This window comes from Monodelphis domestica, chromosome 3 (genome assembly GCF_027887165.1).
Source record: "Monodelphis domestica isolate mMonDom1 chromosome 3, mMonDom1.pri, whole genome shotgun sequence".
Taxonomy (NCBI): Eukaryota; Metazoa; Chordata; class Mammalia; order Didelphimorphia; family Didelphidae; genus Monodelphis; species Monodelphis domestica.
This window is the reverse complement of record NC_077229.1, coordinates 93,528,186-93,554,687: the sequence shown is the minus strand read 5'-3', so window position 1 is coordinate 93,554,687 and position 26,502 is coordinate 93,528,186. Positions and strand designations below refer to the sequence as shown.

General features: G+C 46.5%; 2 protein-coding genes across 5 annotated transcripts; one reads left to right on the top strand and one right to left on the bottom strand.

Moving 5' to 3' along the window:
* The first annotated feature begins 12,125 nt into the window (after positions 1-12,125).
* On the top strand, positions 12,126-19,796 carry GPR108 (G protein-coupled receptor 108). The gene is made up of 18 exons (XM_056822572.1): positions 12,126-12,318; positions 13,872-14,003; positions 14,264-14,314; positions 14,710-14,792; positions 14,994-15,085; positions 15,215-15,270; positions 16,033-16,101; positions 16,341-16,445; positions 16,532-16,665; positions 16,825-16,900; positions 17,153-17,226; positions 17,511-17,628; positions 17,941-18,071; positions 18,607-18,650; positions 18,733-18,782; positions 19,008-19,091; positions 19,176-19,303; positions 19,424-19,796. Exons 1-18 carry the CDS (start codon positions 12,181-12,183, stop codon positions 19,494-19,496), a joined length of 1,638 nt encoding a protein of 545 aa, XP_056678550.1. The 5' UTR covers positions 12,126-12,180; the 3' UTR covers positions 19,497-19,796.
* Positions 19,797-19,900: 104 nt separating this feature from the next.
* Positions 19,901-25,368, bottom strand: LOC100026196 (retinol dehydrogenase 8-like). 4 transcript variants are annotated; one of them, XM_007489036.3, is made up of 7 exons: positions 25,167-25,368; positions 23,952-24,143; positions 23,381-23,542; positions 21,818-21,997; positions 21,628-21,721; positions 20,777-20,960; positions 19,901-20,611 (listed from the first exon to the last, which is right to left on the bottom strand). In XM_007489036.3, exons 2-7 carry the CDS (start codon positions 24,046-24,048, stop codon positions 20,369-20,371), a joined length of 960 nt encoding a protein of 319 aa, XP_007489098.1. In that variant the 5' UTR covers positions 24,049-24,143; positions 25,167-25,368; the 3' UTR covers positions 19,901-20,368. The 4 variants fall into 4 exon arrangements, with proteins under 4 accessions (XP_007489098.1, XP_007489095.1, XP_007489097.1 ...); XM_007489033.3 differs by having other exon boundaries at positions 23,952-24,195; positions 25,167-25,305; XM_007489035.3 differs by having other exon boundaries at positions 24,460-25,261.
* Between the last annotated feature and the right edge of the window lie 1,134 nt (positions 25,369-26,502).

Sequence of the window (26,502 nt, the reverse complement as noted above, 5' to 3'; positions counted from 1 at the left end):
AAGAATTCAAAACTGGAAATAAAACAGATAAATTATAAATAAGTAAATTTTAAAAAAGAAATCCTGTCTCCATGACTCCTTTGCATCTGTCTCCATATCTCCATTCAATTCACTTCTGCCTTAATCAAGGCCCTCATTTCCTCTCTAGTGGATTATTGCCTTCTAATTGGTCTCTCTCCTTAGTCTCAATGATTTCTAGTCCACTGTGCCAATAATTGTAAAACTGATATCTTTTTTTAAAAATTAATTAATATTCAATGTTTTATCATTATTTTATTTTAATAACAAATTTCCACATAAGTTATATGACTCACATTGTCTCCCTCCCTTCTTCTCTCCCCTCTACCAGAGTTGACAAGCAATTCAATCTGGCTTATACATATATTATCATGCAAAACCTGTTTCTATATTATTCATCTTGTAAGTGAATAATCTTATAAAACAAAATCCCAAATTCTATACCTAAATAAGCAAGTGATAAGTCATATGTTATCACCTGTATTTATATTCCAACAATTCTTTTTCCAGAGTGGATGGCATTCTTTTTCATAAGTCCCTTAGGATTGTCCTGGATCATGCCATCAGTAGCAAAGTCTATCACATTTGATCATTCCACAATATTGCTGTACAATTTGTACAATGTTTTCCTGGTTCTGCTTTCTTCTCTCTGTATCAGTTCATGCAGGTCTTTCCAGCTCTTTCTGAAATCATCTGGTTCATCATTCCTTAGAGTGAAATAGTATTCCATCACCATCATATACCAATTTGATTAGCCATTCCCCAATTGAGGGACATCCCTTTAGTTTCCAATTCTTTTCCATCACAAAAAAAGCAGCTATAAATATTTTTGTACAAACAGGTCCTTTCCCATTTTTTGCAAAACCAATATCCTTAAAATGCATGAGGAAGGGGAGCCAATTATGGTAATCCTGATCAATTTTGGTTCACTGATCCACATGACAAACTCACAGGATGTAAGCACTAGGTCTGGAGTCAGAAAGATCTGAATTCAAATGTGGCCTCAAACACTACCTATATGACTCTGGGTAAGTCACTTAACTTCTGTTTGCCTCAACTGTAAAATGGAGATGATAAAAGCACCTACCTCCCAGGGTTGTTTCAAGGATCAAATGAGACAATATTTGTGGAGCTTTGAACAGTGCCTGGTAAAGAGTAGGCACTTAATAAATCCTTGTTTCCTTCAGTCCCTTCCTCTTTCCTTCCTTCTCTCTCTCAGTCCTTTCCTTTTTTCTTCCTTCCTTCCTTTCTTTCCTTCTTCTTTCAGTCCTTCTTTTTATGTCCTTCCTTTCATCTTTCTTTCTCCCCTTCCTGCAACAAATGGGGAGATAGAATTTCTTTCTCATCCTTCCCCATCTCTCATTGGCAGTGGTCCCTTGCAGCAGACACACATAGCAGGGTACGGCTCTGGAGATGATTGGAGTTTTTGAGTTATTTGAGAGGAACTAAAGCTGGGATCCTGGGCTCCTGAGTCAAGACTCATGCTGGCCTTAAACTGTGGGCTCCAGTTCTCTCTAAGAATACCCTAGGCCTAGACATTAATGAAGACCAAAGCTAAAGACATTAGAGACTTTGGCTTTGCCATGAACCCAGGCCCACAGCAGTCTTGAGAGGCCTAGTAGAGATAGAATCTCTGTAAGGGGCATCACAAGGATATTGCAGGAAGACAAGTGGTGGGCAGGGTACCTTGTGACTGTAATTCCTTCCAAATTTGTTGCCACACTTGGGAATATTCTGAATATATATTCTTCCTGATACTGCTGGGTGTATTTGTGGCAGAGTACACCCCAAGTTTATAGAGCAGATGTATTGCTGCCTTTCTTAACTCTTCATTTCCCTTTGCTGTGACCTATAGTAATTGTATCCTCTGGCTGACTTTTGAAAGATAAACACATCATGAACTATAGCTGTAAGAGTTCAGATTCACAGAGTACATTGAACCAGGACAAATTACTTCATTATTTAGTATTCTACCTCCTGAACGTACTCTCTATCATTTTACATGTAAATCCTATTTTTCTAAGCGCTTTCCCCTTCAATAAAAAAAAAGTGCCATGGGAATGGAAGTGTGGAGTTGGGGTGGAAAAAGGATGAACAATGAGGAAAGAACACCAATTGTCCAATCAAGCAAGGTATTTAAAAACAAGAGATTATTGGGGGTTTTGTTTTGCCACCATTCAAGAGTAGACTGGCCCCAGAGCATCACACTAGGTATCTGGGCTGAAGAAGTGAACCATGTAACAGTGACCTACAAATGACTCTTTTGTGGAGATCTGAGGTGGGGTTTAACCTACCTCTGACATAGGAGTAAGAGATTGCTGACTAGACCTTTGGGTGTCTTGGGATCTGAATCCATGGCAGCCTAGATAATGCAGACACCAGCTAGATCTGCTGGAGTCAGTCAAGGAAAAAGACAAAGGTGGCAGGGCAGGATGGGACTAGAGGGATTACAGCAAGGAGCTGTCCTTGAGAAAAGGTTGAGATGGTTTTGAACCTTGATTCCTCTGATGACCAACATATGGAGCCACCAAGAGTGAAACAGAGAAGCTGAGAAGATTTGTTGTCATTGGGTTATTTTTCAGTCAAATCTGACTCTTTATGAGCCCATTTGAGCCCATTTCTTAGCAATGATACTTTAGTGGTCTGTCATCTCCTTTTACAGCTCACTTGTACAGATGAGAAAACTGAGGCAAACAGGGTTAAGTGACTTGCCCAGGGTCAAACAGCTATTAAGTATCTGAGGCCAGATTTGAACTCAGGAAGAGGAGTGCTTTATCCTCTGGGTCACCTAGTAGTCCTGCTGGTAAGGTGACTTCTCCCTATTTCACCACTGGCTTTGAAAGTAGAGCACAAGAATAGATTTCCCTAAGGGATCATTGAAGTATTTGGGGAATACCTAGCAAAAGACAGGAAGAGTTTCATTCCAATTTCATGCAGTTAATAATATATTCTGAGTTATAATGGGAATGAGTTTTCCTTTTAGGTCCCAAGAAGTTGGAAAGCAGGTAAGAATCTTAACAGGAGAGTGGGGGGGGGGGCGGGGGAAGGGGGAGATGAGCTAATTCTGATAAATTTATGAAATATTCTAAGATAATAAGGATTTTATATTTAAAGCCTAAATCTGGCTGAAATGTTGACAATCTGGGTCAAAGCACTAAGTGGCAGAAATCCAGACAATTTCCTGAAGAGGACATAGACTTTGGGACCTACTTATCTTTTCTGGTCCTAGGCCAGCACAAGGGGTGAGTGAATTAGTACAGTAGAGCTGTCTAGAACCACAGTCTGAACCCCTTACCTCTGATGGGTATGCCTACCACTACTACATATTTATTTCTCCTGTATCCACACTATCTTCTCTGTGGGTCACAAGGTCCTTCAAGGCATCAGAAGAACCTGAGTTCAAGTCCTTTCTCAGATATTTATTAGCAGTATGACCCTGTGCAAATTCCTTTACCCTATGTCATCTTCATAGACCCAGCATATAGTATAGAGTGCCACACAAAGTAGATACCTAATAAATGTTTGCTGAATAGAACTGAATTAAAGAGGCTAAGAAAGATGAGGGGACTCCAGGACTAGAGGATAGGCTGAGTTGATAGAGCCAAGAGAGGAAGGACATTGGGGAGGAAGTCCAGAGCTACTAACTTTATATACTGAATGGGTAGAAGGGACATTAGATTTGTGAAAGATGGGGATGGGGGTGTTGAAAGAAATGAAGTCAGAGTGAAATGCCTGAGGATTCCAAAGGGTAGGAGGTACTGAGGAGTCTGTGGCGCCTGAAAGAACCAATAGGTCCTAGTTGACTGGGAGACAGCTCCTAAGTCAGCAGCATGGAGATGGCCACTGTGGATGGGAATTCTTTATTCTCTTTGTCTATTTTGAGTTAATCAGTCAAGAAACCCCTACTTAACCCCTACTTAACACTTTATTAGTCATCAAGTAAGAGAATTCACAAGTCACTTACTTGGAGAGCTCCACCCTTTTAGCCCAATCAATCAGAAACTTGGAATCCTTTGATAAGAGTTTACAACCTCAGAGGATGAGAGGTGGATCCCATAGACAATGCTCCCCTGGGTAGTGCTAGGCAATTTGGAAGCTGAGATTGGCCCTTGTAAAGAGGGAAAGGGACAAGAAGTGATGTAAAAAAAAGGACTATAAAAAGTCCTGAATGTCTTTGGCTTGAGGGCTTCCAGTTAGGATTTTGGCTTGAGTTTTCCACTTGGAGGTGACTTTGGACTTCAACGTTGGCTTCAACTTGGGATCTTGGTTTTTTGACTGGTTCTTGGGTGAGTGAGTAGCTGGCCTTCCTTTCCTGGATTCTGGAGAGATTAGTTCTGGAGAGGCTTTCTACTCTTGGAGGAGGCCATGTGGATGGAACACCAGGTCCTTTGAGGGTTAACAAGCCCTGCCAGGCTGAGCTGAGCACCAGAGCAATATTTAGTATGATAAACTAGACATCTTCTCTACCCTCTTTCTTTATTTCTCTACTTTCACTCTTTCTACCTCTTTATAAATAAAAGCTATTAAAAGTCATTTTGACTTGAGCTATAATATTTTAAATTTGTGACCACTATATTATTTTAGAATTCTCACATATTTAGTCAAACCCCTAAATTTAATTCCTTACACTATTTAATCTATAGGAGCTAATGAAGTTAACAGAAGAGGGCTCAGGACAGAGATTTGGGGGAACCCCTATACTTTGGGATAAGGACAGAGATAATGATTGGACAAAGGAAAGGGAAAAGAAAATCAGGAAAGAACTATGTCTTGAAAATCAAGAGAGCAGAGGGGGCAGCTGGGTAGCTCAGTGGATTGAGAGCCAAGGTCCTAGGTTCAAATCTGGCCTCAGACACTTCCCAGCTGTGTGACCCTGGGCAAGTCACTTGACCCCCATTGCCTAGCCCTTACCACTCTTCTGCCTTGGAGCCAATACACAGTATTGACTCCAAGACAGAAGGTAAGGGTTTAAAAAAAAGAAAAAAAGAAAATCAAGAGAGCAGAAACTACTGGGGGAGGAGGGTAGCTAACAGTATGCCACTTACAGAGAGATCAAAAAGAATAAGAGCTGAGAAAAAGGCTTCAAATTTAGGGACAAAAATGGGGACAGGTGGGGATTATTGATCTATAGCCACATGGGATTTCAGATACCATCTAGTCCAACACCCTTGATTTACATACAAGGAAATTGAGGTCTAGGAAAATTAAGCGACTCACCTAAAGGTGCACAAGAAACAAGCATTAGAGGCTCTGACTCAGAAGCTCTGAACCACATTGCTCTATCTCCTTTGAGCCCCTAAAGTATTAAATGTGAAGTACTAATGGAATGAGGACTGAGGGACTGGAGGGGATAGGAAAGTAGCTAATGGGTGTAAGGCAGCTAAATGCAAGTTCACCTGACTCCTCTTTAGATTTCTCATCCCCAGGGTAAGGGGTTTGGACTAGATGATCAGCCCTCTAAGGTCCCTTCCAGTAAAATTAAACTGTGCATGGCTGGGACAGCTAGATATCACTAAGAGCCTGGAGAGAGAAGGAGGTGGATCCAAATCTGGCCTCACATACTTCTAAGCTGTGCAACCTTGGGCTAGTCACTTAACCCTGACTGTCACTCTTCTTAGAATTGATACTAAGACAGAAGATAAAGTGTTTTTTGTTTTGTTTTATTTTGTTTCCTTTTAAATAGTGTATGTCTAAGGTTTCCCTGAGTTAAAATACTATCTCAGACATTTACTAGCAGTATGACCCTGGGCAAATGATTTCCACCTATTTGCTTCAGTTTCTCCATTTGTAAAATGAGCTGGAGAAGGAAATGGCAAACTACTTCAGCAACTTTGCCAAGAAAACCCCAAATGGGGTCATGAAGAATCAGACACAACTAGCTGCCTGGACAACAACAAAAACCCAAATGCTTTGTAAACTTTTAAGTGATGTATAAATGTGATTCTGCATAACGTTTATTATTATATTTCCTGGGACATTCACCAACTTGCAAATGGGTCCATTAAGAAAAGGTACAAGATATTTAGATACTAATCAGAACTATAGTTCACAAATCCTCATTGATGTGCTTATTTTTACTGATCTAGATTTTAGTTTAATTTAGTACATTCCATTTACTAACCTAAATGTTACTCATCTAGATTGCTAATTTACTAAGCTAGAATATACAATTAGCTGGGAGGGGAGGCATTCATTTAAAGAATGAATACAGCAATGAGACATTTCCCCCATAGGCTTGGGACATACCCACCCACAAACATACATACCATTTAGAACTTAAGTTCTAATAGGAGACAATACAGGTAGAAGAGTGGTGATCAGGAAGGGCTGTTATAGGTACAGTGAGTGAAACCATAGGGGTGTAGATTGGTATACTGTTTCCAGGTAAAACTGCAGAGTTGATATGATTGTGGATCTATAATTGGAAAGTGGGGAGGATGGAGCAAAGTGTACAAGCCTATGGTAGACAGTAACTGATAAGATGTCTGAAAACCAAGTTGTGTTGTAAAAATAAATCAAATTATGACAGTATTCTGGTCTGAAGTCTTTGGCATCATTTGAATCAAAGATCTACTCAATCTTCCTTTAAAAAAAAAGATTTAATTTCAAGGAGGACTGAATTCTCTAAAATTAGAATTGTTTAGAATTTAGAATTTAGAAATTTAGAATTGAGTTTAACATGGTGCTGGCCAATAAGCCTGATGAACTTTCTCACTGGGAAGGGCTGGGGGAGCCTGCTTCCAAGGGAATTCTGGTGATATGTAATGGAGATGCCTGGGAGAGACTCTAGAGCATGCTGGGACATTTGTGACTGGTTCTGGTCCATTCACTCCAGACTTAGGAGAAGTCTCTTTGGTTGCCTTCTGGTTCAGAACTGGAAAGAAGGGGATCTTCAAAAAGCTTAATTGGCCTTTCCCTTTTCTTCTCTGTTGATTGGACTCACTGCTCATGGTTTTTCTCCTTCAGGAATGATGTCCTATGAGAGACAACGCTGAGAGAGGAGAAGTTTGCCCCTTCTTCGAAGGCCAACAAGAGGCTCTGCGAACATAATACACTTCAGTTCTTCTCCTGCCTGCTCTTCATTTTTGGAACATGAAGCTGGAGAGTTTGAAAGGTCAGGAGAGTGAGCCACCCAAGACCCAAGACTCTGGGAGCTGAGGCCATGCTGGGTTTTACAGCTAGTCCAACCATGATGCCCTCAGAATTGAGGTTGGCCCTTTGTGTTTTCAGTCTAGAGGTATCTGAGGTAAGGACTCAATCCACTGGATGAAACCAATGCTAGGTAGAAATTGTGACGTCTAGGCCCAAACACCCCAGATCCTGAGCTAGTATGTCTAGGAGAAGTTGGGGAGAAATATTTCTAAAGTAAATATTCCTTTATAAGAGTTAATTGACATTCTGGCTCAGTGGATTGAGAGTCAGGACCAGAGACAGAAGGTCCTGGGTTCAAAACTGACCTTAGATACTTCTTCCTAACTGTGTGAGCCTGGGCAAGTCACTTAACCCCAATAATTTGGCCCTTAAACTATTCTTCCTGGGAACCAGCCCATAGTATTGATTCTTTTTTTTTTTTTAATCCATATCTTCCATCTTAGAATTAATACTGTGGATTGGTTCCAAGGCAGAAGAACGAAAAGGGTTAGGCAATGGGGCTCACATAGCCAGGAAGTGTCTGAGGCCACATTTGAGGCCTGGTTCTCTATCCACTGAGCTACCCAGCTGCTCCTATAGTATTCATTCTAAGACAGAAGATAAGGATTGTGGTTTGTTATTTTTTTTTAAGTTAATTGATATTAGTTGGTTAAGTAGTACAGGGTGCTAGTCACTGGTGGCTACCAGTGAAAGGAACACACTCAGAATGAGAGCTTATGTTGACTAAATTAGAGAAAGAGATCCTCAACCCCACTTCTCTAACCCAGAGGGGAGATCTAACAGCCTGACTGTGATTGGGGGCCCAGAGAAAGCTGGGTAGTGAGTTTGTCACTCTCTCTTTTTTTTTTCTAGGAACAAACTAAGAATGGACACATTGTTTAATCCAATTAAGAGAGATCTTTCTTTGTTCACCTTTGAACAGAAAGAGAGGGGAAATAATTAGGAGTAGTTAAAGAGGGAGGAGTTGGTTACAGGAAGATATTTTCCCCAAGAGAGCCCCAGGCATTAACAATACTATTGTTCTGTTTGGCAAATCATAAACCTTAAACTTAAACTATGTATCTTAGGTTTGATTTTTGCCAGAAAATTGTCTTCTTTTTCTCAAAATGCTAGAAGTTCCTTGAGGAAGAATTCTGATTAGTAGAGAGAAATCTGCCTGCATGAACATCTTTCCAAGTAGAAATACTTACATATTAATAAATTGTCTCTGAGAGATTTTGGCTTAAAATGCAGAATTTAGAGTTTGTCTGCTATGTAGAAGCCATATGTGAATTAACATCAACATATAAACAAATACACATAAGCACCAAAGCAATTTAGGAAATAGAGAACAAGAGACATGATAATAATAATGGACACAAAAATTGTCATTTATCAACATATGCAGTTACAGAGAAAAACTACAGTTCTTTCCGATAACATAGGGGGCAGAGTGTATTCATGACATACTTTCAAATTTAATCTGCATTACTAATATTTTCCCCATCACTTTCTTAAATCTAGCTAATCCTGATTTGAGACATTGGTCAATTTCCAATGTATACATTTTCATACTAAAAATTTAATCATTGGCTCTATGAGGTAATTAGTATACCCTTGGTGAATATGAAGGTATGTACAACATTACTATCTAACAAAGAGCTAGAAATGCTAGATATAACAGTAAGATAAAAAATAAACCAAGAGAGTAAAAATAGGCATAGAGGAAACAAAACTATCACTTTTGTAGATGATATAATCTGTCTTGAGAATTCTAAAAAGCCAATTAAATTTAACTGAAATGCTAATTTCAGCAAAATTTTAGCAGATAATAAATCCACACAAATCATTAGCATTCCTATATATTATCAGTTAAGTTCAGTGGAAGAGGTAGAAAGAGAAAATAAATTCAAAATAGTTGTAGGATTTACAAATTTGGGAGTTTTCATTTATCAGTACATACCCAAGGAACTATCTAACTACAAAACATTTTTTTTTAGCCCTTATATTCTGTCTTAGAATCAATACTAAAATATCTCCCATCTCCAGGTTTGGTGCTCTAATCACTGTACTACTTGGCTTCCCCAAAAACACTCTTTATGGAAATATAGACCTAAATAATTTAAGGAAAATTCATTGTTCATGGGTAATCCAGGCCAATATAATTAAAATGACCATACTATTTAAATGGATTTACTTAGTGCTGTGCCAATTAAACCACCAAAAGATTACTTGATAGAACTAGAAAAAATAATTTAAAAAATTCATCTGGAGGAATGAAAAATTGAGAATGCTAAGGAACATAATGAAATAGAGTGGAGAGATATCATCTGAACCAGAGATTCCGTTACTGGGTTTATGCCATAAGGAAGCCATTGATAAGAAAAAAGTCTCCACATACCTCATAATGTTTATAACAGCATTTTTTTTTTATGATAACCTGGAATTGGGAACAAAGTAGATGACCATCAGTTGGGAAATGGCTAAATAAATTGTGGTATAGAAATATAACGGAATACTTCTGACTGCTATAATCCATTGCTATGAAATTAAGCTATGGGAAATATCAAAAATAATATTTTAAGGTTAATATAGTCGTGTGTCTAAAACTAAAGGACTTGCCAATTGCCAGTTTATCTTTCCCCCCTCCCCCTTGTGTACCTCAGTATATTCCTTTTGAACCTTGAACCTTGACATACAAATAGTCAGCTTCTCAAAGCCATCAAGATCAGGGTTTTAGGATTCTATTCTTAGAAGGTTTCTTAGGGCGACCCTTCCCTGGAAGCACATCTCTCCTCTCTAGGTGGACCAAGCTTTCCTACCTGAATGGGCCATTTAATTGGGCAGTACCATTTGTTTATGAGTTTTATTCTACAGTTAGATGTATATATCTGACTTGTATATCCCTTGAATTCTATGACTCTGGAAGAGAAAGCAAGGCCGACCACTTTGTACAATTCTACTTCCCCTCAATCCAACTCACTTGAAAACTGCACTCTCTGGTGATGTCACTGGTCCTCTTAGAAAATGAAAGAGGAACAGCAACAGCTGGCTCATGGGCCTTTCCTAGGACATGAACCTAAGTGTTCAAACTTGGACTTTCCGTTCTGACAGCTGCACCTCGTGTAGGTGCTTGTGCACTTTGATCCCAGCCCTAGAAAGCAAGGGTCAAAAGGGGAACCTTGTCTTCCCAAGAGGGACCCCCTTATGCCACAATACTGCCATAAAACCCCCCAAAATCCAAGATAAATATGACAAAATTATAAAGCTCAAGTAGGATTCAAATGAAGAGATATGAGATAACCCTTTGTGAAAACTGGAGGTCCCCAGATTTTACACATTTCACATGATTTCAGACTTTTCCAACATATCAATTGTTCAGTTGTGGTGACTTTTTTTTTTTCTCTAAAATATATTATCTGCCTCTTGAGAAAGGGGTTGGAGAAAAATATGTAGGATACTATGGTGATCCATGAAACAGAAAATATAAACAAAAGCATTTTTAAAAAGAAACATAGCAGGTAAGAAAGTGGTCTAGTGGCACCTTTTCTCAAAAGATACTTCAAGCAATAATCAACAAAATAATTTGATACTGGTTAAAAAATTGAGAGATTGATCAAACTAATTAAATGTTCAATATAAAGGAGGAATCAAATAATTGCAGTGTTTGATAAACTCAAAACAGTTTTATCATATTTACACTTTCTAAATAGGCGGCATAGATTTGTAGTACTTTTCTTCTAATATATCAAACATGTTTCATGCTTCATAATAATATATGTTCTATCATCTGGGAACAGTAAAAAGTTTCTTACTAATGCTGGGGTTCTCTCTTGACCCCATTTGAGGTTTTCCTGGTAGAGAAACTCAGCTGTCTGCCATTTCCTTCTCTAGTTCATTTTACAGATGAGGAAACTGAGGCAGATAGGGTTAAGTGACTTGCCTAAGATCACACAGCTAGTATGTATCTGAGCCTGGATTTGAACTCACAAACATGAATCTTCCGGAATCTAGGCCCAGCATTCTATCCACTGCCCACTTAGAAATTAGATGGCCTGGATTCATATCCTCTTTCTCCTAGTTTTCAGCTAGACCTGAGTTCAGATTCCGTTTCTGCTTAATTAATAGGCAGCTAGGTGACATAGTGAATATATCGAAGGACCTGGAATCAGTTCAATAAACATTTACTGCCTACTCTGTGCAAGGCTAATCGGTTAATTTGCCTCAGACACTACTCTGTGACCCTGAACAAGTCACTTTATTTCTGTCTACCTGTTTCCTCATCTGTAATATGGGGATAATAATAGTACCAACTTTTTAGAGTCATCAAGATATTAGGAGATAATGTTTTCAAGCCCGTTGCAAACTTTAAAGCGCTTTTAAAAATGCCGTGAGACCTTGGAAACCTCTGCGACACTTAATCTCTCTGCAAAATGACGGAATAGATTAGATGGCGGTTAGGGCTGGGAACGAAAAGGGATTTTGGGAAAGGGAGGGCCGAAGGCAGCTCAGGCCCACGGGGCTGGGCGTGTCTGGTCCAGGACCTGGGATCCCTGCCAGAGGAGCAAGACATAAACATCGCTACATACCACACCTGGTATGTTATCCCTGAGCATTATGGGAAATGTAGTCTCACCACCTCCCAGGCCCTTCTCGGGTGCTGTCAACTGGCCTGCTGCATTCTGGGAATTGTAGTCTTAGTTTTTTCTGTCAGTTAGGGGAGATCGGGGATTTCTTCTTGCTCTACCGAATCGGGCACATTACAATTGGCTCATCCGCTTTTCTGTCAGGCACACCCGATGGAGTCTCATCTCCTATTGGATACAATTAAAGGGTCGGACGAGAGTGTTGAATAATTCTATTTGCTTTAGCTGCTGTCCGTCAGATGCCAAGTTGTCGAATTCCTGGCTGCGAATTGGCTCTTTGACACCCCAAGTAGGCAGGGTCTGCCCTCACGCGCTGCGATTGGCTGAGTTGGGGGCGGATCCTAGAGTGCCGGGGGCGTTGTCGGAGGCGGTGGCGGCTCCAGCGATGGCCGAGGACCGGAGGAGGGGGCTCGGCGATGGGACCCGAGCAAAGCGGGTGCTGCCGCCGCTGCCGCTACCGCTGCTGTTGGGGTTGCTGCTGCTGGACGGCTGCTCGGGTAGGATCCACCAGCTAGTGCTGACGGTGAGGTCGCGGGTGATGCAGGGCGCGGTCGTGGGGGGGAAAGGTTTTGCTGGATCCTCCCCCGGCTCTGGTGGACTCTTCCAGCCCCCCTTCTTCTCTATCGATGGAGCGGTCCAGAGCCCCACCACCACACACATTCCTCCCCATCTCTTGTCCTAATGGATTCGTCTGTCCAGAACCCCTCCGCGGTCGACCCCTTTCTCGACCAGATGGGACCGTCCGTCCTCCTCCTCTTCCACTCCCTTTCTCATCTTCCCCGCCAATTTCCTGGTTTTCCCAGGGTGAGGTTGTTTCCCCTTCTCCGCTCCTAGCGTGAACGATCCTCACCTTCCCCTACCCCCAGCATCTAAATGCGAATTACTTTTAACACCCAAGAACCCCAAAGCTCTTAATGGGTTTGGGTGCAAGAACCCTAAGTGAAGAAGTCTTGCATGTCGGGCGTGGCACTTTGAGCCAGTTTCCCTCTCTGGGGTTTCCTCATCTGTAAAATGGGCACTGTGACCTACGGGACCGGAATGAATAAGAAAGCAGCTTTGTGGCCTTTTGGGGGAGGGAGGAGGAGGGAAAGTCCGGACTTTCCCTTAAGATTTCATCTTAATTCTAAGAAACCCTGGAGGAAATTCCATTCACAGATGCAGATAACCGCTATCCTCCTAAACTTATTTTAGAGAATTGCCTAGGGTAAACCAAAGGGTTTTATCCTTTCCACGTGTCTCCGGATTAGTGCTTGTAAGAGGCAAGACTGAAACCCAAGTCTTTGCTGAAAAATCACTGCACCAAAACCATTGAAAGGTATTCCTTTGCGGTTATCTCAAAGGAGTTGGGCCCAAAGGGGATGGGAAAGAAATCTGATACTCTTGAGTTGATCCACTCAGGTTTTTAAGTTCATGAACTTGTTTTCCTAAATATTTTGATAACTATTTCAGTAAATTGGTTTCCTCTATAATCCTGTATATTTTATTTTATTCATTTTAAGTCATGATCTTAGGAAGGAATCCAGAGGCCAAGGGATCTGTGACTCCAATAAAGTTTAAGAATCCTTGATCTAGTCCTGCCTCCGGTGCTGGACTATCTTGGATGGATATCTTTGCCTGCTATCTTGATGGAGAAGCTTGGGTCATTTATGTTCTTCGTGTTGGTTCTGAGTTGAGGGAAGATAGAACCCAGGGATGGAAGGATGGGAAGAAGAAAGAGATCTAGCTTCTGCTCTGGTCATCCTCACCCCAGGATGACCTCTCCTTTGGACCCAGGAAGGCTAGACCAAGGGCGTTTCACTATTCCTGTTGAGTTGATTGCATTGGGTTCTTTGGTCTATGTCTGAGACCCAGACATCCAGTACTCTTACCCAATCTGCTCTTCTCCCCCTCTTTGCCCCTGAGAAGATAACCCATTGGATTCTGGGTCTAGGTATTGGTCTAAGGAGTGGAGGTGGGATTGGGTCCATCAGATGAGAGGAAGGTTTGTATTAGAGGGATATTTTGAGGCTTTGGGGTGCTCTTGGCCCCGTTCACCCTCCCTCTAGTGACTTGACGGATGGTTGGTCTTCCTCTTAGGGGGAAAAACGAGCTGACATCCAGCTGAACAGCTTCGGCTTCTTTACCAATGGCTCTTTGGAAGTGGAACTCAGCCTCCTTCGTCTCAATCTGGAGAGCCAGAAAAAAACCCAGAAAGGACAGTGGCAAATGGTGAGGACAGAGACATTTGGGCAGGAGGGAGCTGGGGAAAAGGTAGCCTGAGGTTGAAAGAACTCTGTAGAGATCATCTAATCGAACTCTTTCATATGGACCCCAGAGAGGTTGAAGACATGGTCCCAGAGGTGGAACCCTCAGAATGAAAGGCTGTTATAAGAGGCTGGGTTTGAAGGAAAGAACCAAATCTGAGATGAAGGAAGAGGGGAAAACCCCCTCTAGGGTCCCCAGATGACTTTCTTTTCTTTTTACCTTAGGTGGGCTTTAGCCTATCCCGAGCTCGCACTGGCAGCATTCGATCCTATTCGGTGAGTCCCAGCGCAAGGGATCCCACTGTTTGCCTGTATTCCATACATTTCACATAGAGCCTGCCATCTAAATGAGTTGATTATTATCATGGGGGGAAAGGACTCTTTGCTAGTGTTTCTCTCTCTCTTCCACCGACTTGTTTTTGCTTCTTCTGCCTCTGTCATGTCTTCTGCCTCCCTAAAGCCCTCTCCTAGTGATATGGGAAGTAGGAAGGGGAGGGTTGCGTGTATATGTCTGTGTGTCTGTGTCCATTTGTGTGTGTGTGTGTGTGTGTGTTTGAGAGAGCGCACTCCTATATGGGGAATGAGATGGGTTGGAGGAGGCACCCCTGGCTGAGCCCAAGCATAAGTCTGGGCTCCCTACTCATCCTAACTTCCTTCTCCTCCACTGCCAGGCCCCAGAACCCCACACTTGTGCCCTCAAACACAATGGGAGCAACCTGATGGCCACCTTCCTCATTGACTTCAAGGAAAAACAGTGAGTTTTATCATACTTGAGACTACAGGTTGAGAGACTGGATATGGGGTGTGAGGTATAGACAGACCTTTGGAAATTATCTAGGTCAGCCCTTCTTAAAAAATTGGGAAAGTGGGGCCCAGAACGGGGGAGATGCCAGAGCCAGATAATCTAGCATAAAGGGGAGAGCTAGGTTTCTTAATTCCTCTCTCTTAATTGCAGAGTTCATGTATGTCAGTTTGGGGAGCAGAAGAAACTCCAGATTTCTCCAGGGCTTCTCCAAGGAGGTGTATCTCTGCCCAGTACAGACAATGGTAAGTTCCAGTGGGAGCCTTGTTTCTCAGTCACCATGTATCTGTCCCCATCACACACCCTTCCTCCCCCCCCCCCCCCTTCTGTCACTCTGCACACCATTGGTTGACAGGCCTGTACTTGCTTTGCAGAGACTAGTGCAGCCAAGAAGGATGGGGCATCGCCACCACTGTCTTCTGGGAGCCAGGTAAGGAGGATTCTGGGAGCATCAGGTAGCCACTACTCACCCTGAGCCACACACAACAGGGATGCCACTGGAGCACTGGATCTGGGCCTTACCTATAGGCAGTTCCCAAGCTGGTTGGGGGAGATGAGAATCCTATCAGGTAGGAGAATGCTCAACCAAAAGGTCAATGCCATCTATCACAGTTTATCATTTATAAACTTCATTCCTCCCTACAACCACATGAGAGCATGAGAGCACAACGCTTATCACCCCCATTTTACAGAGTGGGAAATTGAAACTAAGAAGGGAAAAGAGCTCTCAAGTGGCAAAGCTGGGACTGGAGCTCTTAAAGTCAAACCCAGGACTTTCTTACCACAAGACAGGCCAGGCAATAGGAGTTCAGAGAGGGTAGAAAATGCTGAGGTGCAGGAAGAGACCAGGAAAGATTTTCTGGAAAAAAAGCATTTGAGCTGGGCCTTGATCAGCCAGTGAACAACAAGCATTTATTAAACTCTATGGTGTTCCAAGCAGCTATGTACCAGGCACAAGGAAACAAGTGCAAAGAATAAAACAATTCTTATTTGAAAGGAATTTTTATTACAGGTGGCATGGGGGCATCCTGGGAAAGAAGGGATAATACAGAGACTGGACTAGATAGGGTAGAAATAAGGATCCTGGAGGTGAAGGCAAGAAGGGCTGCTTCAAGTGGCATTATAGATGGAAGACCTTGACTTACAAGATGATTAGGTTGGAGGCTCTGACGCTGGCCTTGTTTTTCCACAGGAGTCCAGCCAAAAGGAGAAGGGGCTGGTCCTGAGCTTGGGTTACAACAATGATTCCTACAGCTTCAGTGTAAGTCCCCTCCTGTTCCTAGGGCCCCTTCCCTTCTCCAAAACCCCATCCTCTTCTGCCACAACCAACATCTAATCTTCATCCCCATCTGCCTGAACTTTTCATTTCCCCAACATCCTCAAGGCTTGCCTAGAAAACCAGCCCTCTGCCTCTGGGGAAGCCGGAGGGAGGCCCAGGCCAAAGGGCTCCCAGGAGCCCTCAGGGGAAGGACTGAGAGGCTGTCTCTTCCCAATTCTCAGTTCCACGTGGTGATCGGCTCCCCAGCCGAGGAAGGAATTTACAACCTCAACTTTCACAATTGCTACAATGCCGTCCCTGGGCATGAGAAACCCTTTGACATCACGGTGAGGCTCCTTCCCCTGGGATGGTACAGGATCAAAAGCATAGGCCTCAAGCCTGGCCTGGTCCTTACCCTGATTTCTTCATCCAGATAATGATTCAAGAGAAGAATCCCCAGGGCTTCCTGTCTGCTACTGAGATTCCCCTCTACAAACTCTACTTGATCATGTCAGCTTGTTTCCTGGGAGCTGGAGCCTTATGGGTCTCTGTTCTCTGCAAACACAAGTAACAATCCTGCTTACCCCAGCCTGGGAGCCCTCAGCCCCCTCCACAGATCTGGAAGCCCCTAGTCCCTGGCCCTTCCCCAGACCCAGGGACTTCCTCCCAAATCCCAGGGGGTTTCCCCAGCCATCCCTTCTTCTGAGCATGCCCTCCTCCTCCCAGATACAGCGTCTTCAAGATTCACTGGCTGATGGCGGCTCTGGCCTTCACCAAGAGCGCATCCCTACTCTTTCACAGTGTGAGCTCCCAGCTGGGTTGAGGTGGGGAAGAGGCAAAGGGGATACGTAGGCCTTGGAAGGGGGTGCTCCAGGCTTTCCCAGAGACCCTTGGAAGTCTGAGTTCATGGCCCTTTTGGGGTGACAGCATGCATTGTTCATCCTGGGAGCTTCAGACCCTGACCCTCCACAAAACTGTCACCCCATAGCCACAGGCACCTGGCCTCTTCCCCATCCCTGACCCAGTCTGCCCGTGCCTGGGCCTCTTTCTCTAGATCAACTACTATTTCATCAATAGCCAGGGCCGACCCATTGAGGGCCTTGCCGTCACTGACTACATCACCCACCTGTGAGTGAGGACCTAAGCCCTTCTCTGGTCCCAGGGTGGAGGGAGGCGGCATTCTACTCCATCGCCCCTATTCCAGATGGTTTTTCACAAACTCCAGGGAGGGAGTAAAGGAAAGAGAGAGGAGAGGAGGGAAGGGAAGCAAGGAGAAGAGACAGAAGGGGAAGGGAGAGAAGAGATGGGGAGCTTTTCCCCATTCTCTGGGCCAGAGCATAGGAGCTCTCATATTCCAGTTATTCTCTCCTCTAACTACTAGCCCTCTCCTCTCTCTTTTCTCTCTGTTGCAGGCTGAAGGGCGCCCTCCTCTTCATCACCATTGCCCTCATTGGCTCTGGCTGGGCCTTTGTCAAATATGTTCTGTCCGACAAGGAGAAGAAGCTTTTTGGGGTTGTCATCCCCTTGCAGGTGCCTGTCCTACCCTGACACTGGCTCTCTTTGACAGGGCCTTGCCCAAATGGATAGATCCCTTCTACCCCAGGAGGAGGAGTTCATGGGCTTATCTTTGGAGACTGAAGGTTCAAAGCCTGCCCCTAGTACTTAATAGCTCTAGGACCCTGAGCAAGTTCCTCCCACAGTTTCCCTGTTTGTAAAATTAGGGGTCTCTCAGGTACCTTTCCCCTTTGCTCTCAGATCCTCTACTGGTATACCCTGGGAGTAGCGGGAGACGCCAGAGAGTAAGGGGAGGTCAGGGGGTCACCACTGCCCAACTCTGCCCAGGTCCTGGCCAATGTAGCCTACATCATTATTGAATCCACTGAGGAAGGGACCAGTGATTATGCCCTGTGGAAGGAGATTCTGTTCCTGGTTGACCTCATCTGCTGCGGAGCCATCCTCTTCCCTGTTGTATGGTGAGGACCTGGCCTTCATCTCTTCCCTCTTCTAGCTTCCTAGCTTCCTAGGCCCAGGCCTCTCATATCAGGCCTCTGGAAATGGAGCGTCCTTAGTGCGATGACCCCGAGGCTTTGGCCAAGTCACTTCCTCTCTTAAGGCCTCATCTATTCAATTTTCTCACCTGTTGAATGAGGGAGTTGGGTTGGATGATGTCTGATTTCACTTCCAGCTCTGGGTCTCTGTGCCCAGGTAGAGGGGAGAATGATCAGAAAAGTCAGGAAGGGGGCATTCTGGAGAGAGTGTTGGGGAATGCATGCTAGGACTGGCACAGCAGACTGGGGAGAGGCCAGATCTGGAGACAGTGTAGACACTGCTTTCACTCAGGTGACTTTTTGGATTTTAGATTTCCTCCATCCCACAACAGGGACTGACTAGCTGCTCTGAGATCCTGAGATTCTAGGAGGGTGGCTGGAAGCCCTTTGGTCCAGGGACTGCCCATCCCCACCCACAGTCAGCACTAACCATGTGTCTTCTTCCTTCCCCCTCTGACAGGTCCATCCGACATCTCCAAGAGGCATCAGGCACTGACGGGAAGGGTGAGTGCCGGCTGTGCGCTCTACACCCCCTCTCCCCATCCCCTCCCAGGCCCTGACACACTTTCTCTCTCCTCTCTCTCAGTGGCAGTGAATCTGGCAAAGCTCAAGTTGTTCCGGCATTACTACGTCATGGTAGGAGCAAAAAGGGTCAAGGCCTGCCTGGGGCAGGGGAATGGGACTGAGCCCCCTGGGCTCCCCTCCCTAGAGCTGGCCCAGTATCTCCTTCAGTCATCCCTTTGGGAATGGGTCCTGCCTCTCCTCTGCCATCCATGCCCCGGCAGCTGCCCATTTGTCCATGCCCCAGGAACTACCCCGTCCGCCACTTATCTGCCCTTCTCCCTGGGTCCCTGCCTCTAGACGGTGTGCTACATCTACTTCAGTCGAATCGTGGCCGTCCTGCTCCGCGTCAGCGTCCCCTTTCAGTGGCAGTGGCTGAATGAGGTGAGTGGGGCTGGAGGCCAGAGGCAGCCTGGGTCACCCTGGGTCTGGGAGGCTGATCACTAACTTTCTCTGTCTCCATCCCAGCTGCTGGTGGAGGTCTCTACCCTGGTGTTCTTTATCCTCACCGGCTACAAATTCCGCCCAGCATCTAACAATCCTTACTTGCAGCTGCCCCAGGAGGATGATGAAGAAGATGTTCAGATGGACCAAGTGTGAGCAGCCTGGGAGGGAGGGAGGGAATAGCCCTGGCCCAGCGTCTCCCAGGGGGTATCAGCTGCAGCCCAGCAGCCTGTTTCTCAGCCCTTGAACTCCACATCTTCTTCCCTTAACAGGATGACAGAATCTGGGCTCCGGGAAGGCTTGTCCAAGGTCAACAAAACAGCCACCAGCAGAGAGGCTCTCTGAGACCCTGCCTCCCCTGGTATTAGGGGGCCTCAGATGCCCACACTCCCTGGCCTCTCAACTCTCCCAGGGCCAGGCCCCCAGCAAGGAGAAGGGAGGACTCGATGGGGGGAAGGAATGGGGGGACCTCCCCTTGGTTTGAAGGGCAATGCCTCATTATCATGCCCCTGGTGAGTGGGGGGCAGCCTAGGATGAGCCCCCACCCCCTCACACACACACACACACACACACACACACACACACACACACACACACACACACACACACTCCTGCTGTATAATAATCAGTCTTTTTTTTGCTAAATGGTTTGTGTAAGTGTTCCTTCCTTTGCACTGCTCCATCCCTCCATCCTTCTGCATAGGATTCAGGCCAGAGATTTAGAAGGCACATCAGAATTGAGGAGACAATTTCAGACATGCATATTTATTAGAAGGGGAAAAGGATTCACTTCCTTCTGGGCCAACCTCTCTCCAGGATCCCTGGACCCCTAGGCTTGTGCTTATGCTGGTACTGGGCAGGCCCTTGCCATCACACTGGTAACATCGGGGTGTCTAGGGCCATCTGGGCCAGGCCTAGAGGCAAGCTCCTGGCCCTTTGGGGGAAACTTGGGGGTGGAGGGACAGGCAAAGAGACTAAGAAAATGTGCTATCATCTGGAGTAGGAATTGGGGGTAGGACCAGCCAACCTGCCCTGCACACTCAAAATTTCCAAGGCCCTACAACATCTAGCAACCCAGAAAGAGGTGAAAGGTGGGTAGGTCTTAGGACCTTAAGACCTCTTCATACCACACACACACCCCACAATCAATGCCAGCCCGGGGTCCCCGGGGCTGATGAAAGAAGGTGGATGGGGGTGTCAGAGCTAGGGGCTGGAAGTCAGGGTGGGGCTGGAGGTCGAGGCAGAGGGCCCAGGTCGCGGCGCTTCCTCCATTGCAGCATCTTAAGGAGGCTGAGGCTGGCCCGGAAAAGCCGGTCATGCTGGAAGACCAGCTGATGGAAAGCACTGAGGGGCAGCTGGCCCGATGGATCTGCGTGCTTCAGAGTGGTCAGGGGTGTGTACACACTGTTGGTCTGACAGCGGAATGGAGGGCTGGATGCCCCGATCACCTGCACTGCATGCTGGGAGAGAGAGCAGAGCATCATTTAGGGTTGCTTCTCCATGAGGAGAGATAATGCCTAGGTCATACCCCAAGGAACAAATTCCAGGATCTGAGGAGAAATGGAGGGAGAGCCTGGGTTTTTACCCAGAGCTGGCCAGGCTCCAGGTGTATGGGGAAAGGTTACCTCTGCCACCTCCTCAGGGGTTTGGCCCAAGGCAGAGAAGACATCTTTTGAGTAGGTCATGTAGAAACCCTGGAAGATGTCCCGAGTTTCATCATCCACCTTGGAGAAGTCCATCGAGGCTACCTCTTCATACAGTTTCTTCTCAAATTCTGTCACCACAGGACCTGGCTCCAAGAGGCTAATGCTTGGAGTTGAGAGAAATATCCACACAAGCTTTGGTTGCCTCTTGGCTGAGAATTAGGGGACCTGGGGGGACTCCATGTTCCCTCACCCAACTCCTAGCTCCACCCTCTAGGGAACAGATCCACGAAAGGGGAGGAGGGATGTTTGTGACCCTAGGATGGCGTGAGAGGCATATTGGACCCTATATCCTTGTGATCTAAGTTTAGACCAGAGTTTACAAATCACTTTCCCACCCATTAGGTTATCTTGTCCTCTTGTACCACTGTGGGAAACGGCATGCATTACTGTCCTCATTCTTCTTATGAAACTTGGAGGAATCACAATGCAATAGCAAAAGAATTGAACCCAGATCCTGACTTTAAATCCAGAGTGGGCAGTGTTAACCCCAAATTTAGGCTGGACTTATCCAAGGGGTCCAGGCAATGTGACCTATAAAGGTGAGGTGGCAACTTTTCCATGAATATTATACTTTGAGACTCAGTTTCCTCATCTGTAAAAAAGGTACTTAATACATGTACTCCATGCCTCATTGGGTTGATGTGAGAGTAAGCCATTGGCAAACTTGAGAAAGTGAAATCAAGGCATTTTAAGCCCAGGTTTCTTGCTGCTTGCTGAATTGCTCTTTGTACCCCACCTTCCCCATACATACCCTAGACTGCATCACTCACTTTATCCCAAACTTGAGGGCCTGCAGGGCAAGGCTTTCACAGAACCCCTCCACAGCAAACTTAGAAGCACAGTACACATCATTGAAAAGGAGCCCTGGGGGGCAGAAGGCAATGAGTGCTAGGGGTTCCAACCTGACCCCCTTGAGGCCTCTGCCTCTCCCACCCTCACTTCTCAGGGCCCAGGGCTCACCCTGCTGGCCCAGGATGCTGCTCATGACCACAATGTGCCCCTGGCGGCGGCGCTTCATGCTGGGGAACACTTCCCGGACCAGTCGCACCAGCCCCAAAAAGTTGGTGTCTAGTACCCGCTGCATGGCCGCCATGCTGTGACACTCCAGAGGGCCGATCAGACCCACCCCTGCATTGCTTACTGCCAGTGAGGAGAGAAGAGAAGGGAAAAGAAGGGAAGAGAGGGCTCAGGGCTGGAAAGGACCACAGAGAGGTCTTGTCCAAAGCTGTACCTAAGCAGGAATCCCCCTCATTGATGCCATCTCAGACCAGAAGTCATCCAATGAAGCAGGGGGCCCTCCTCCACACAAGGGAGCATATTTTTCTTCTGGCCAACTGTATTTTAGGAAGCTTTTTCTTTATGTCCAGTTGAAATCTGCTTCTTCCTCAAATTGCCCCCTTGCCCCCTACCCCAAAACACCTCTATTGTCCTTAGTTAGCCCTCTGGAGCCAGAAAGAATAAGTGTGACCCCTCTGCCCCGTGACAGTTTTAATATATTTTATTATTTCTAATACTTTAAATACTTGAAGACAGTTATTATAGTTTCATTCCTTTAACTAAGAGGCAGGGAAACATCCTGAAGAAGGTGGTCAAGATAGGAAAGAGGCCCTAGAGGGGTTCTTAACTTTATTCAAGCCGTGAACCCCTTGGGCAGTCAGTCTTATGAAGCATAAGGATCCCTTCTTGGAATAATAAGATTTCCAAGTGGATAAAATGAAACACATAGGACTACAAAGGAAATCCATTTTATTGAAATAGAAGGTTTTTTGGTTTGTTTCTTTTTAAGTTCCTAGACTAGGCTAAAAACTCCTGTCTCGTGTCATTCCAAGATTACTTGAGGGAATGAGAAATGTTGATCCTGGAGAACAGATGGCTTAGGAGGGACTTGACATCTGTCTTCAAGTATTTGGAGGATGGAAATGGAAAAGAGGGCCTAGATTTATCCTACTTGGCCCCAGACGACAGAACTAGAAGCAGTGGGGGGACATTACAACCAGGCTTTTCTGGAACTCTTTCCTATTGATCCTAGCATTCCCAAATGGAAGGGGCTGCCTTAGGAGTTAGGAAGGTTGGCCCTCACCAGGAATCTGCAAGAAAAGACTGGATGACCGGCTTGGTTTGCTACGTGGCAGAAGGGGTTTTAGGTCAGGTACAGCTTAGCAAGAGAATAGCTGAATCCCTTCTCGACTCTGAGAATTCATAAGCTAGTCTTCTATGTCTCTTGCACGCCTTGAGACCCGACTCCCACCCCAAACTGGAGGAAGGACTCCTGCATGCCAACTCTCCCCCTGGAGACTCCCGGCCAAAGCTGGGAGCAGGGCTCCGTCCCATTAAGTGCATCCCTTCTGGTGAACCGCCTGCTGGCCAGCCAAAGCTGCAGGCAGGGTTCTTGCATGCAAACTGCCACCCCACCCCACAATTCCCCGCCTCGGCACACACAAGCTTAGGCTCCAAGTGTGGCCCTCCTTGGCCTCTCATTCCCCATTCTAGGAGGCCCCAGGGCAGCCACTGGACCCAACTCACCCAAAACGTCCACCCTTTGGTCCGGTATGGCCGCCACACACTGACGAATGGAGTCTTCACAGGTGACATCCAAAGGCCGGATCTGAAGCGTCTGCTCCAGCGTCTCCCCGGCCTTCTCCTCCAGGGGCCCCTTCTTCGCCATGTCCCGCATGGTGGCAATCACTGGGGGTAGGAAGGGAACAGAAATTCCCTACCAAAGCCCACATCGGGGGCCACCTGCAAGGCTCATGATAGCTGACATTAAAACCCAAACCTTGTTTCTCCTAATCGCTTACAAACCAATCCTTCCACAGCTAAGTTCTTCAAATAACACAAAATGTCAGAATGGAAGGGGAGCTTTGGAAGCCATGCAGGTCCATCTCATTTTACAGAGAGAGAAACTGAGGCAATCTCCTACTAGTCTCCCCTCAGACCTAGCGCCCCCCAAAAGTCCCCAGTACCTTTCTGCTTCTGATAGGGGTGGCACTGAGAAGACCAGGGCTTGGGAAGATTCCTAAGCCCTCCTCCCAAAAGGAGTCTTTCCAGCCCCCACAGCCCATGCAGGAATGGGAAAAGTGGGGTGCATATTCACCCTTGAACCTCTTCAGCTCATCCTTAGCCAGCCGAACAGCGAGGGCCAGACCAATGCCGGAAGAGCATCCAGTGATCAGCACATTCTTGTAGGCCATCGCTGTCTTGGGTAAGACTGGCAGTGCCACGCAGCTAAATCCTAGAACTCAGAACATCCCGGCGGGAGGGGTCCTTAGAAGCCAGGACATGGGAGCTGGGAGGGAGGAGAGCGCAGGAGCAGGACATCAAAGCACAGAACGCCAGAGCTGGGAAGCAGGAGATCTAAAGGTGACAAAGTATCCCCACACCACCAAGTAGACCCCTAGCCAGGATCCTGGATACGCAGTGTAAGCCAGCACCAAGACTTTGGGGACACAGCCTCCTTCTACAGCTAACGAAACAGAGGCCCCAAGAGCTTAATAGATTTGCAATAGGGCAAACAGGGAGTCCGAGCATTTCATTTGACAAACGGGGAAGGAAGTTGGGGCCCCGACAGGGGAAGGCACTTGCAGAACTCCGACTATTCTCACCGTCCCCATCCACCCCTCTTCCTTCCAAAGACGCCGCACAGCCTCGTCTCCTTGGCGGAGGGCTCCGCCGACATCGCCAGGCATTTACTTCCTACCACTCCCGCCCCCTCGCCGGGCGGGGCCCCGAGACGCTGGGGGAAGGGGCAGTGTCAGACAGGTGTGTATTGGGAAGCCTGACGGGTAAGAGGCACCCCGCCGGCTTTCCCAGAGCAGTGGCAACGGAAGGCGATGTCCGCGGGATTAGAGGCCGGGAGCCGGACACGAGAGTCCGTCAGGTTTTGGGTTTGGGCGGAGGCTACGTTCTCCCCAAGCCGTCCATTCAGGAAGGAAGGGGTGGGTCGGAAGCATCCGTAAGGCCTCCCCCCTCTTCCCTCCGTCCAGCCTCTCGCTGGGCCTGGGAACCGGCCAACTCCCGCAGGGCTATTCCGGGCAGGATTAGGATTTGGATTTAGGGGTTTAATAGGGGCAGGTTGGGGATGGGGGGGGATGGGGAAAGGAGGGATGGATTATGGAAGGAAAACCCTTTCCAAGACCCCAGCCCCAGGGCTAAGGGGGAAGGACAACGGGATCTGGGGGATTCGGGGCGGTCCCCAGCCTAGGGGGGAGGGGCTGGGAGCAGTTCCCGCCCCCGCCTCCCCCCACTCCCCAAATCCAATGATATTTAAAGGGCCAGGCAGCGATCCCGGAGACTTCTAGCACTGGCTCACCCCGGCGCCTTCCCAGTCCGTCCGTCCCACTGCCTTGCGATGGTGATGGCCGCAGCCCGGGTACCTGCTGCACCACACGGGTGACTGCCCAGGCTCGTCTCCAATTCCCTTGGCTCCCAGCCCCGCCCCCTCCCGGCCCGAGGCAGGCTGGGGCTTGTAGTCCGGAACCGGCACCACCTCCAGGACGCCCTCCAAGTCTGAAATGCCACAGAATTCTAGAAATTCTATGTCTGGAATCCTGGGATTCAGAGATTGGAATGCCAGTTCAGAAATGGAAAGGACCTATATTTCTTTTTTTTTTTTTCAGACGAGTAAACCGAAGCCCAGAGGCAATGGGCTGTTTTAGATTAAACTTAATTCCTCGAAGAGCTAGTCCTCCTCGGTCCTAATCCAGTGTTTTGTTTTGTTTTCAGTAAAGGCTAGTCCATCCCCTCATTTTACTAATGGGGAAACTGAGGCTAAGAGAAGAAACTTCCGCAACGTCTTATGTTAAATTAGTTGCGGAACCTGGAATCCTGAGGGCTAGGGAGACCGCTTGGGTTTTCCTCTGCGGAGCGAGTCAGAAGACCAGGAACTGATAGTCTGAGGTTCCCCAGGGCTGAAATCTATCTGAATCACTCAGCTGTAGCCATCCCCCTAGGAGGGTGGGCTATCTAGCCACGTGACCACAGGCTCTAGGACCGGTCCTCAGATAAGGAACTCCAGTGTAAGGAATAGCAAACTTCCTCCCCACCGATGCTTGCAGCATCCAAACTCAACGGGACTCCCTCCACACATCCTCTATCTCACAGGCTCCGCCAGGGACAGGGGTTAGCACTTGGGGCACACACACACCCTTCGTGGCGTATCCACCCCCATCCAAGGCTCAAGTGAGTCTGAATCCTAACCCGGTGTTTACTAAATCTCTTATTAGGTCAAGAAGACAGTTTAAAGCGAAGGCATTTAGTAAAATAGTGTGGTAAGGAAAGGCTCCCCACCCACCCATAATAAACCTCAGGGACTATTCTCCCACAAAGATAAAACACCTTTTGTGGGAGGACTGAGTCAACTAGGCTGGAGAGCAGCTAGGTAACACAGTGGATAGAGTGCTGGACCTGGAGTCAAGAAGAGTCATGTTTCTGAGTTCAAATTGGGCTGTAGGATCCTGGGCAAGTCACTTAGCCCTGTTTGTCTTATTTTTCTCATCTGTAAAATGAGTGAGAAAAGGAAATGGTAAACCACTCCAGCATCTTTGCCAAGAAAACTCCAAATGGGGTCATGAAGTGTCAGACATGACTGAACAATAAAATAAACAGGTTAGAAATAGATAACATCTCTCTCTCTCTCCCCCTCCTCA